At 44.7% G+C, this 12,985-nt stretch overlaps 1 protein-coding gene across 4 annotated transcripts in view; it reads left to right on the forward strand.

The window, feature by feature from the left end:
• The window catches only part of AGBL5 (AGBL carboxypeptidase 5), a 132,902-nt gene extending 127,609 nt beyond the window's left edge, over positions 1-5,293 (forward strand). For all 4 annotated transcript variants that reach the window (XM_040348254.1, XM_040348257.1, XM_040348256.1 and 1 more), the window contains 2 exons: positions 332-441; positions 4,219-5,293. In XM_040348254.1, the coding sequence (XP_040204188.1) occupies positions 332-441; positions 4,219-4,296 (188 nt within the window). In that variant the 3' untranslated portion in view covers positions 4,297-5,293. The remainder of the gene's footprint in view (positions 1-331; positions 442-4,218) is intronic.
• Positions 5,294-12,985: the final 7,692 nt, after the last annotated feature.

Consider the following 12,985-nt stretch of genomic DNA (forward strand, 5'->3'; position numbering starts at 1 on the left):
CTCTAGAGAGGACACAGGCACACCATCCAACCATGCCAGCAGCCTCCTATACCCTGTGACAGCCTGCGGCTGGATGGCAGACTGAATGCCTAGAAGGCAGACTGCTTGTGTCCTAAACATTCATCCCTGAGCGCATACTGCCGTAAACATTAGCATGCTAATGTACAGCCCTGTTCAGCCGCAGAAGCTGTCAGACTGCTGGCAGACTTTCTCTCTGCCCACACCTAAACCCCAGTGTGCATGGGGCCTAGAAGAAAGGGAGGAAAGGGAAAACGGTAAGGGGTGTGCCTGGAGCAATATATGTTCTGAATATTGTGTCATTGTTTCACAGATCTGGCAGCGGTGACGTCTAGTCTGACAGTGTGCTCAGTGCCACTTCTTCGCACCAAAACCGAGGATCCTCTGTTCATCTGTGAGCCTGGCAAAAAGATGGGAGAGCAGGTAATGTGTGACATTTCTATATCTATGCAATGTTCTCCATCTTCCTCCCATAAGGAAAGATTCTACCAGTAAGGCCTAAGATTTCCAAGTGTCAAAAGGTGCCACATCCTAAGAAGAAGAAAAAACATTTGGAATGGACTTTAAAGGCACCGATATGAACACAGAGGGCCGGATTCAGATAGGAGATACGACGGCGTATCTCCAGATACGCCGTCGTATCTCTGAGTGCGGGCCGTCGTATCTATGCGTCCCGCCGGCGCATTTTTTTACGTTGCTTACGTTAGGCTTTTTTCGGCGTATAGTTACCCTTGCTATATGAGGCGTAGCTAATGTTAAGTATGGACGTCGTTCCCGCGCCGAGTTTTGAAAATTTTACGTCATTTGCGTAAGTCGTTCGCGAATAGGGCTGGACGTCATTTACGTTCACGTCGAATCCAATACGTCCTTGCGGCGTACTTTGGAGCAATGCACACTGGGATATTTCAAGGAACGGCGCATGCGCCGTTCACAAATAGCTTAAAAAACACGGGGTCATCTTAAATTTGAATAAAACACGGCCACAACATCCCCATTTGAATTAGGCGGGCTTACGCCGCCTCACATACGTTACGCCACCGTAACTAAGGGCGCAAGTTCTTTCTGCATAGGGAATTTGCGCCCTAAGTTACGGCGGCGTACCGTATCTGACATACGTTACGCCGCGCCGGCAGATACAGCAATGTATCTGAATCCGGCCCAGAGTGTATTCAAATCTAGAAACGTTTATTTATTCATGCAATTTAAAATAGATATTGAGAATAAAAGAACATGCATGCAGAGTATATGTTACATGTAAACAGAAACAAATGGAAACAATTCCATTCCTTGAAGGAGCATAGCGCCCCCAAAGGGGACCCCTGCACGTTTCAACTCGGAGTCTTCTCATTAATGGATACTACAAGATAAATATCAATTAATGACATGCACATGAAAAATCGTATGCAGACAACCTGCATACAATTTTTCAATCTACACATTGTAAGATACACCCACATAATTGATATGTGTTTTTTGTATGCATATACCGTATTTTTCGCTCCATAAGATGCACTTTTTCACCCCAAAAAAATGGGGAGAAATGTCCCTGCGTCTTATGGAGCGAATACTGACCAGACGCCGCCGAGCAGTATGGCTGCATAGATCCAGAGCACCGATCTGCACCAGGCAATCGGCTGCAACATCACAGCCCAGGACCTCTCCAGCAGCGATCCATCTATCCTCCTGGCTTGCTCATACCATGCTGACCATCCGGACATGCAGAGACACCGCCAAGACCCACTGCCAGTGAAAAAATTATAGGCTTTCTACCCGACAATGCAGCGCAGGCTTTGCCAAAATGGAGGCGGGAATCATAATGCACCGCCAGCTGCTGGACTCCTAGAGCCTTCCTACTCGAGCAGCAAGTGCAGGCTCAGAAGAACCTGTCATTACAGGTGAGCAAATATCATCCATGCCCTGAAGGTTAACCCCCTTATCTCCCTCCACACATACCCAGTGAAATCTAGACCCAGCATAGATTCTGGGGAGCCAGATGTATCTTCTCCTCTTATGGATGTGGCAGACCTCTCTCCTTCACAGCACCCTCCTGCCACTCTCCCAGACCCCTTTGCACAATTTCCAACTACAGGCCAGCCCATCTAAGATGTGTCACTATGTCGCTGAGGGCCTCTATAAAAGCATACGGCGGTGGAATGCACCCCAGCCTGTCAGCGCGAGCGCAAGGTTTTCCTCCTCTAAAACCTAGGTGGGTCTTATAGTCAGGTGCGTCTTATGGAGCGAAAAATACGGTAGTTATTCTATGCATGTCATTAATTGATATTTATCTTGTAGCATCCAATTACTGTACCCCCTGAAGAAGACTCAGCGAGTTGAAACGCGTAGGGGGGGGTCCCCTTTGGGGTGCTATGCTACTTCAAGGAATGGAACTTAAATTCAAGTAAAAAAAAAATCTGTTTACATCTAACATGTAGCTCCAGCACTGCTTCCCTCATTTCCTGCTTTCCCAGGAGACACTAAGGGCAGTAGAAGCCATAGGCTGTCAGTCAAACTCTTGTGAAGAGAAGCAAAAGAGAATCCAGGAATACAGTTCAAGTAACACTGTATTTATCAATGCAGTTATCAAGTAAGATGCATTTTCATTTCTGCCACTAGGGGGGGTACTGCAGGGGAAAGGCTCCAGTTTAGTTTGCTTGTGAGCTCCATCTTGTACCTCCTACAGTTTGGGTGATTGTTGGGATACAGATTATAGTTTCTGTCCTCTCAGGTCCTAATTGAAAGGTATAAGGGTAAATTTGACAAATCAATTTATTTTTATAACCTTTAAATGATTCCGATTAGTCTTCCCCACCATCACAGTGTAATGTTTCCCTATAGTCTGCTCAGTAAATTGGGTTTTCATTTCCGCCTTTCAGTAAAGAGACCAACATCTAGAGTTAGAAGAAATTGCACAGTTGAAATGTTTCCAAAGAGCAAAGCTGCAATTTGAAAATATTGTGAGAAGAAATGTTCTTTTCCAAATGCTACAAGGATGACAAAACACACCCTGGCTTGTCAGAGGTACCCTAAGGACATAAAAAATACTTTATGGAATGAAATGACAAGAACCAGAACGAAAGGGCAAGAAGCCTATTCTACCCACACCTAACAACTGTATTTTCATTTTCTGCATTAGCTCAACCCCCACAGTTATTACCTTTTGTTCCACTTGACCTTCCCTTCTAGATTGTAAGTAGGCATGTGCAAAAGGGAAAAATTAGTTTTGTTTTAATTCGTTATTTAATTAATTTCGTTAAGTTAGATTCGTTACATGTGTTAAATTCGTTTTCGGAATACGTTCGTTTTCGACCGAATTCGAAAAATCCGGTCGATTCGAAAATATTTCGACCGGATTCGATAATATTTCAATCGCATTCGAAAACAAATTCTTTTCGAATCGAATTCGAAAACAAATTTGAATGAAAATTAAAAGCAAATTTGAATCAAAATCTAAAAAATATAAATTGATTTCTAAAAAATAATACAATAAAATAGAATATAAAATAATAAAACAATAGAATGAAAATCAAAGAATAGTAAAGAACAGAATGGAATTGAATAGAATGTAATCAAATAGAAGAAGCCAGGTCATATTCTATTGTATCTTCTATCTATTTCATTACATTCTCTTCAATTCCATTCTGTTCTTTACTATTCTTTGATTTTCATTATATTGTTTTATTATTTTATATTCTATTTTATTGTATTCTTTTTTAGAAATCGATTTATATTTTTTAGATTTTGATTCAAATTTGCTTTCAATTTTCATTCAAATTTGTTTTCGAATCGAATTGTTTTCAAATTTGATTCGAATAGAATTTGTTTTCGAATTCGATTCGAATAGAATTTGTTTTCGAATTCGATCGAATTTCGTCTGCGGGTTTTCGATTCGAAAACATTCGTTCGGATTCGGTTAAATTCGTTAATATTACAATTCGGGAATTCGTATGCATCCGAATGTCCGAATAATGAAAAATGTGTCCGAATTTCGATTCGGAACGAAACACACATGCCTAATTGTAAGCTGTAAGGAGCAGGGCCCTCTGATCCCTCCTGTATTGATTTGTATTGTCACTGTACTGTCTCCCCTCATGTTGTAAAGCGCAGTGCAAACTGTTGGCGCTATATAAATCCTGTATAATAATAATCTGTATATCCAAACTCATCCAGACCTCAATGTTGACCATTCTGTCTCTTTTTTAGAGTTTCCCGGTTGTGTCCCCAGATGCCACTCGTCTCTCTCCTTATCAGAGCGTTCTGTCCTTCTGCGCGGAGGGATGATGGGGTCCGCCTGTGGATCTGCAGATTTATGGTGCTACGTGGTGAGCTAAACCACCACAACGAGAATAGGACCAACAGCGCCCCACAGTGTTTATATTCCTACACTACAACTCTCCTCCCCGGTGCCCCCTCTGTTGTTGTATGGTCACTGTGGGGTTGTATCATACGCACTTGAGTCACATTGTAGTCACCCTCCGGAATCGCTCAAGGATCTAGTCAGTGTTTTTTAAGCTTATTCTGGTACTGAAGGTGTTCAATGGCCACTCCACCCAATACTGGAAAGACATTAATTAAAGCAGAACTAAATCCATTGATTTACCAATTTGGCTGGTATCATAACTGATCACACGTGACAACTGCAGATCAAACAGAGGCCAAGATGGCCGCTTTCTTGCCTAAAGGAAATGAGGGTTTAGTTCCGCTCTAATAAATCAGTGCATCCAACAGTGTTATTATTTCAATTTTTGATAAACACTGCAGAGCATCAATGGGCCCATAGGCTTGTTATCTTGCAGTGACTCCAGCATCAAGGTATTCTTTTCTAAGTTCCCTGGCTGCTTTTTGTGCACCTTAGAGGAGGAAATTGGTCTCCTATTCGGGGAAATATGAAAGGTGACCTTCCCCACCGATACTTACCATTTCTCCTGCTCTGTTCGGGAATGGCTTGAGAGAAATCTATCTGTGGATTCCCCATCAATAAACGGGGGTGAATTAGGGTTGCACCGATAACGGTTTTTGTTTTGTTTTTATCCCAGAGTACCGATACTTTCGGTCAAGTGCTCACCGATACCTTTGCGGTGTGATTTGAGCCCATACCAAATGAATGGGCTTAAATTGCACTGCACAGAATCGCATGCGATTTGAACAGCAATGTGGTGCGATTCCGGTTGCATGCCGCTTTCCCCAGCGCTCCGGTGTGATCCCAGTATAGAAAGACAAGTAAGTGCCATCTAAGAAGATCTGATTTTTTTTTTAAAAAGAAGGTTATACTATCACAGCTCACTATAGATACGCCGCGTAAGTTGAAAGATGCGCCGTCGTATCTATGCGCGCTATTCAGGGAACTAGATACGCCTGAATTCCTGCTTCATCCGACCGATGTAAGTCTTAGTACGCCGTCGTATCTAGGGTGCATATTTACGCTGGCCACTAGGGGCGCTTCCGTAGAATATGTAAATGAGCTAGATACGCCGATTCACGAACGTACTTGCGCCCGCTACGCCGTTTACGTAAGGCTTACGTCCGGCGTAACGTTACCCCTGCTATATGAGGCGCAGCCAATGTTAAGGTATGGACGTCGGAACAGCCGTCTAATTTTACGTCGTTTACGTAAGTGGTACGTGAATGGGGCTGTGCGTAGGTTACGTTCACGTTGAAAGCATTGCGCCGACGTTTCTTAGGGAGTATATGCAACGTGATTCTGAGCATGTGCGCGCATGCGACGGCAATTCATGTACATGGGGTCACAGCTAATTTACATGGAGCACGCCCCCTACCTGCCTATTTTGAATTAGGCGGGCTTACGCCAGCCGATTTACACTACGCCGGCACAACGTACGGCGCGGGATCTTTCAGAATACTGTTCTGGGCTCCCTGTTTTACGTTGGTGTAGCGCATATGAGATGCGCTGCGCCGGCCAAAAGATACGCCGAGCTGCGTGAATCTGGCCCAATATATCTTGCATGTTGAATCCAAAACCACAGCCGCTTGCAGTGCTTACAAGGCTGGAGGAGATGTAGGATGTTCCGGGACCCCTGTGAGTATAGGAAAAAAGTGAGCACCACAAGCGGCTGTGCTTTTGGATTTGACATGCAAAATTATATTATATACTTCTAACATGTGAGTCGTGATAACGTAAACATTTTTTAATAAAGTGTTTGCCCATTGCTGCACTTCTTAAGCCTCATACACACGATCGGATTTTATGCGGACAAAGCGTAGGACTTTTGTCTGAAGGGAGTTGGCTGTGAACTTGTATTGCATACAAATGGAAAAGCATTGTCGGCCAACAAACACAAAACTACCTGTTTTTTCAGCTCTTTAGCGCCACCCTTTGGGCAACTTCTGCTAATGTTGTGTTATGGTGAGCATTGCTTCTGAGCATGCGTGTTTGTACTTTGGAGTTTTGTCCGACGGACTTTTGTACACACGATCGGATAATCCTACAACACACATTTGTTGGCGGACAATTTTAAAGCATGCTATCCCACATTTGTTGGCGGAAAATCCGACAATAATTGTCCGATGGAGCGTACAGACGCTCGGATTTTCCGATAACAGTCTGTCATCACACAATTCCCGTTGGATAATCCGATTGTGTGTATGAGGCTTTAGATGGCGCTTCCCTGTCTTTCTATACTTCAATCACACAGGAGCGGTAGGGGGAACTGCATGCGTTTTAGACAGGGATCGCACTGTAGTCCAGTTCAAATCGCATTCGATTCTTTGCAGTGCGATTTGAGTCCATTCATTTTGTATGGGCTCAAATTGCACCGCAAAAGGTATTGGTTTCTGGTATCGGATCTCCCTTTAGACCCCTTTCACACTGACACATTTTTCAGGCGGTTCAGCGCTAAAAATACTGTTGCTATACCGCCTGAAAAGATCGTGCCCTGCAGGCTTCAATCTGAAAGCCCGAAGGCTTTCACACTGAAGCGGTGCGCTAGCAGGACCTCTCCAAAAGTCCTGCTAGCCACATCTTTGGAGCGGTATAGGAGCGGGGTGTTTACCGCTCCTTCCCATTGAAATTAATGGGAAACCGCGGTAATACCGCCCGCAATGCGCCTTTACAGAGACGCATTGCGGGCGGTATGAACCCTTTTTCGGCCGCTAGCAGGGGGTTAAAACCGCACCGCTAGCGTACAAATATCGCGGTAAATACAACAGTATAGCGGCGCTAAAAATCGCGCCGCTGTACCGTCACCGCACCTCCACTGCCCTGTGTGAAAGGGGCCTTACTGCTGGCTATTGCATTCTTATAGCCAGCTCCTGAATACCTGAACAGTGGTTGCAGAGAGATAAAGCCGCAGGGATTTTTAATTCCCTGACTGGTAAAGTGGCTGTATGATCGGTCAGAACGGGAGATCGCCGCTCTCCAGGTTAGCGGGATTGAGGGCGATGGGGACGGGGTCCAGTGTAAGTTCACCTCACAGATTTTCTGTAAAGGTGAACTTACACTTTAAGTGATACTCTATAAGTAGTCCCTTTTACCCCTCCCTGGCAGCTACATAAAAGGTTATGTATGGGGGATGAAGGAGCTGGGCCAGCACAAAGTAATTGGACATTCCCAGAAGAGGAGAGACCTGTGATGTGCAAGGAGAAAGGGGACTTTACTCTAGAAGAGTCTGCTCTTTAGCAGTCTGTTGTACTAGTTTAGAAGCACATTGCAAGTCAAAACAATAATTTACAGGATGGAAAACATAAAAAAAAAAAAAATGTAATTGGTGACAGGGTCTCTTTAAAGTAAACTATGTAGATGGGCAGACTAGGTCAGTTTTCATCAGCCAATTCTGTGACTTTCTTGGCTTCATGTTTTACCACAAGGCCTTTCAGAGCTGGATTATCCATCAGAGAAGAACCCGATTGTCATTTGGCCTTCTAATGGTCTTAGCAGAACTGTGAGTGTTGGTGGGGAAGTTTCACCTCTGGAACCAGTTAGCCAGCAATTTCAAGTGAAGTGTGAGTTTTGGGTGGAGTCGGCCTCTAGTGAAGGATGCAGAAGAAGCTGCTACTTTAGTCTCATGAATCCGACTCTAAACTGTGTTTACTCAACTCGTTTTTATAGAGCGTGGTCTCCGATCTCAGAAACGTTTTCTATAACCTCCAGCTCTGTGAACTCCTCAATTCCCACTTTGAGAACACTTTTGTTTGAAAACTTTTATCTGATACTTTTCCTGTTTCTAAGTTTGATATATTGACGGCTCCTTTTCGAGTGATTTTATCTCCACCTTGTAAATAAGAGATTCTTGTGAAGAATTTTAATATTGTCCTGTGTTTATATGTACTTTGCAGTGGCCAATCGAATGCAATATATTTAAATAAAGTTGTATTTAATTGTGCCCGCTGTCCTGTGTTACTGTTAAAGTAGCTGCAAACCCTACCAATGAACGTCTTTATTTACTCCTTAAAGTGGATATGCACTTTACAGAAGCTGTGCATGTCTGCAAGCTAGTGCACGAGATATGTAAATAACCTGTCACTCAAGCAAGGACTTTGGTTTTTATCTGGAAGTCTGTTTTATTCCACTGAACAATAAAGAGGATTGCTCAGCGCTGGATTAACTCTGTGTGGCAAGACTGTGCACAGATGATAGGAAATCGTATTTTCTACATTGACATAAAAAAAAATTGGGGTTTACATCCACTTTTTAATGGTCATTAAAAGCGTTTTGTTTTTTTTATAAACTTGCCTTTTAATCCTGTCATCTTCCTTTGCTGTTGCATTGTTTGCAGCTATCTCTGAGGAATACAAAACCACGTCCCTTTGTTATGAAGAAGAGAAGAGGTGCAGAGCATTATAGTACGATTTCTGTTGTCACGATACAGCGGGAGATTTACTAACACATATGCACACAAAAATCTGGTGCAACTCTGCATAGTAACCAATCAGCTTCCAGGTTTTATTGTCAAAGCCTAATTGAACAAGCTAAAGTTAGAAGCTGATTGGCTACCATGTACAACTGCACCAGTTTTAATAAATCTCCTTCAGTACATTGAATGAATGTTGTCGCCCTAGGACAGGGGTGACCAACCTTTTGAAGAGCGAGAGCCACTTTAGCGCCTTGGTAACCGGTTGCAGGCCGCAATGAGTGGAGCAGGTGTGTCTCCAGGGTTGAATATGCAGAACAGACATGGACACAACCCGCTCTACTCTATGGGCGCTCCAAAGGATCCCCTTCTTTTAGGCAGATTGGACTGGGGATAAGCAACACAAGTCTGTTTTCCATCTGGCACTCTATAGAGGTGAATGGAGAGGAGTACCTAATTTTACAGATCGTGCAAAAGGGGCCTAAGGCTGCTTTCATATGAGGCACTGTGGACCTCAAGCCTCACTTCTTCCTCAGGATTCCTGCAGGTATCACTGGCTGCTGCTTTCTGTCCTCCAGGCCTGGTACTGCTGTCCCAGATCACAGGTTTCCAAACCTTATTCCCAGATCATCAGTGCTGGAGGAAGCATGTGGCTGCAGTAGAGAGCAGATGCTTCCTGTATCACTCCTGTCCCAGGCGGAGTACATTTGGTATCACTCCGCCTGTGACAGGAGTCGGCGCTGTACAGGAAGCATCGGCTCCGCTTTCACTGATGCGCGGGGATGGCATTCTGGGCTTGCCGACCCGCTATCCCAGAGCAGAAGGTGGCAGGCCACGTCGGAGGGGACACCGCGGGCCAACAGTTAGGCTCCTCCTGCCTTAGGACATAGACGGCGTATCTCCAGATACGACGGCGTATCTTGGCGCCTGATTCAAAGAATCAGATACGCCAGAATTTTGCTAAGATACGACCAGCATAAGTCGCCTACGCCGTCGTATCTTAACTGCATATTTACACTTGCCGCTAGGGGCGTGTACGCTGATTTACGCCTAGAATATGTAAATCAGCTAGATGCGCCAATTCACGAACGTACGCCCGACCGTCGCAGTAGATACGCCGTTTTAAGTTAGGCTTTTTCCGGCGTAAAGTTACCCCTGCTATATGAGGCGCAGCCAATGTTAAGTATGGACGTCGGGCCAGCGTCGAATTTTCCGTCGATTGCGTAAGTCGTTCGCGAATAGGGCTGTGCGTCATTTACATTCACGTCGAAAGCATTGGCTTTTTGCGGGTTAATTTGGAGCATGCGCACTGGGATACTTTCACGGACGGCGCATGCACCGTTCGTAAAAAGCGTAATTTACGTGGGGTCACAATACATTAACATAAAACACGCCCACATGTTCCATATTTGAATTAGGCGGGCTTACGCTGACCTATTTACGCTACGCCGCCGCAACTTTGCTTTGAGAATACTGCACTTGCCTGTCAAAGTTGCGTAGCGTAAATAGGATACGTTACGCCCGCTCAGAAATACGTGCTCCCTACGTGAATCTGGCCCGAAGTGTTTTACTGGTGGGATCACCAGATAAAAATAAAATAAAACTAATGCAGCCACATGCAAGGACTTATTCATTCTAATATAATACAGTGTTGATCTTGTATGGTAATCAGAAATAGGCCTCAGTTTTCAGGAAAGTAGTATGCCTATGCAGGGAAAAGAAGGAACAGGTTCATTTAATTAGCCCATCAGGGCCTATTCACATCGGTGCAATTTGACATGTCAAATTGGAGTCCATTGCTGGCAATAGGAGCGTCCCAGTTCCTGCGCTACTTTTGGTGACTTCAATAGACATATGTACATGAACCTGCACCGATGTCTTTCAAGTGCGGTTTTGAAATTGTGCGAGTTCAAATGAACTTGCATGGATTTTAAAGTTGTGTTCCGTGTGAACAAGGGGCCAATGGTGATTCTAAATGGCACCCCAAGGGACGCATTGCACAGCCAAAAATGCTACATACACCATTTCTCATGCATTCCATGAGGCAGCTCATTCAAATGACTTGACTGCCTCAACACAAGTGTGCTACTTACTGTACCACATTAGTGTGAAAGGGCCCTCAAAGTATGCGTTGCTTACCCTTTCACTCACCTGACCTTTAAAGTGGTTGTAAAGGCAGATTTTTTTTGTGTGCTATTCATTAAGATAAAAAGCCTTGTGTGTGTGTGTGTGTGTGGCAGCCCCCCTAATACTTACCTGAGCCCCTCTCAATCCAGTGATGTCCATGAACGCTTTGGTCATCCTGGACTCTCTCTCCCGATTGGCTGAGACACAGCAGCACCCCCCCTCCCCCCCCGCTGCTGTCAAAGGGGGGTGAAGTCAAGCAGCTCCATGTCTAAATGGATACACAGAGCTGTGGCTCTGCTGCCCCCATGGTAAGCTGCCTGCTGCGAGGACACTCAACAGGAGCTCCAGACAGGGACCAGAGAAGAGGAGGATCCGGACTACCCTGTGCAAAATGACTGCAACAGAGTAGGCAAGGATAACATGTTTATAAGGTTTTTCTTTTTTAATTAAAATCACTTTAACCAAAGCACAGTCCCATGCTTACTGACTTCTTGAACAATGGGAGGAATTAACAGAGTGATTTAAGCACCGTGCTTGCATCACTCTGCAAATCATAAAAACGGAGTAGAGGATCTTTCTAAGTAACAAAAAGTCAAATGCAACATTACACACACAGAAATGGCTGTAGTAATACCGGGTTTTGTAATGACCACCGACTGGAAACCATAGAAGTGTCACTTGCCTGAGGAAGAGGCCTTGCGTGGCTCCATAACTTTGCCTTATGTCAGTGTTTCTCAATTCCAGTCCTCAGGCCCCCCCAACAGGTCAGGTTTTCAGGATTTCCCTCAGATGAAAAGGCTGTGGTGATTACTAAGGCAGTGAAACTGATCAAATCACCTGTGCAAAATAATGGAAATCCTGAAAACCTGACCTGTTGGGGGGGCCTGAGGACTGGAATTGAGAAACACTGCCTTATGTGTACCATGTGAATAAAGCTTTGAACCCTTTTGAGGAATCCTTGGTGTGCTGATGACATTTATTCACCAAGTAACAAAAAGCGCGCAAGCCGTGCCCGACAGACCGCACAGGGAACCGAAGCTGCATCCCCCGATTTCTCTGCACCCCCCCCCCCCCCCCCAGGTCAGAGGAAGAATGTTAACCCTGCGGGCTCTGCTTGTGTAGCATGATCACTGCACGGGCAGAGAGATGTGGGCTGTCTGCTGCCAGACTTCCTATTTGGGATGACACAGTGGGGGTTATTTACGAAAAGCAAATCCACTTTGCAATAGAAGTGTGCACTGCAATTGAGTGCAGTCACTGTAGATCTGAGAGGAAGCTCTGCTGAATTTATCTTCCAATCATGTGCAAGCAAAAAAAGAGATTTTTAATACAGCTTACCTGTAAAATCTTTTTCTTGGAGTACATCACGGGACACAGAGCGGCATATTCATTACTATATGGGTTATATGGAGTACCTTCAGGTGATGGACACTGGCAATCTCAAACAGGAAGTGCCCCTCCCTATATAACCCCCTCCCATAGGAGGAGTACCTCAGTTTTGTAGCAAGCAGTATGCCTCCCAAAATGGTCCCCAAAAAGAGGGGTGGGAGCTCTGTGTCCCGTGATGTACTCCAAGAAAAAGATTTTACAGGTAAGCTGTATTAAAAATCTCTTTTTCTTTATCGTACATCACGGGACACAGAGCGGCATATTCATTACTATATGGGATGTCCCAAAGCAATGCTTACAATGAGGGGAGGGAGAACATCTCCAAGACAAAAGGATTTAATTTAGAGATATACTCAAATCATAATAAATCCAACTTAGTTGAGAAAAATAATTTTTAAATTTAACTCAAAAGGGAGCCCCCGGAATCCGAGGGTCTCAAACTGCAGCCTGCAGCACTGCCTGCCCAAAGGCTGTATCAGTATTCCTTCTTACGTCCAACTGGTAGAATTTTGTAAACGTGTGGACAGAAGACCAGGTTGCCGCCTTGCAAACTTGAGCCATAGAGATCTGGTGGTGTGCTGCCCAGGATGCGCCCATGGCCCTAGTAGAATGAGCCTTTAATGATAACGGAGGAGGCAACCTCTTCA

This window comes from Rana temporaria, chromosome 4 (genome assembly GCF_905171775.1).
Source record: "Rana temporaria chromosome 4, aRanTem1.1, whole genome shotgun sequence".
NCBI lineage: Eukaryota > Metazoa > Chordata > Amphibia > Anura > Ranidae > Rana > Rana temporaria.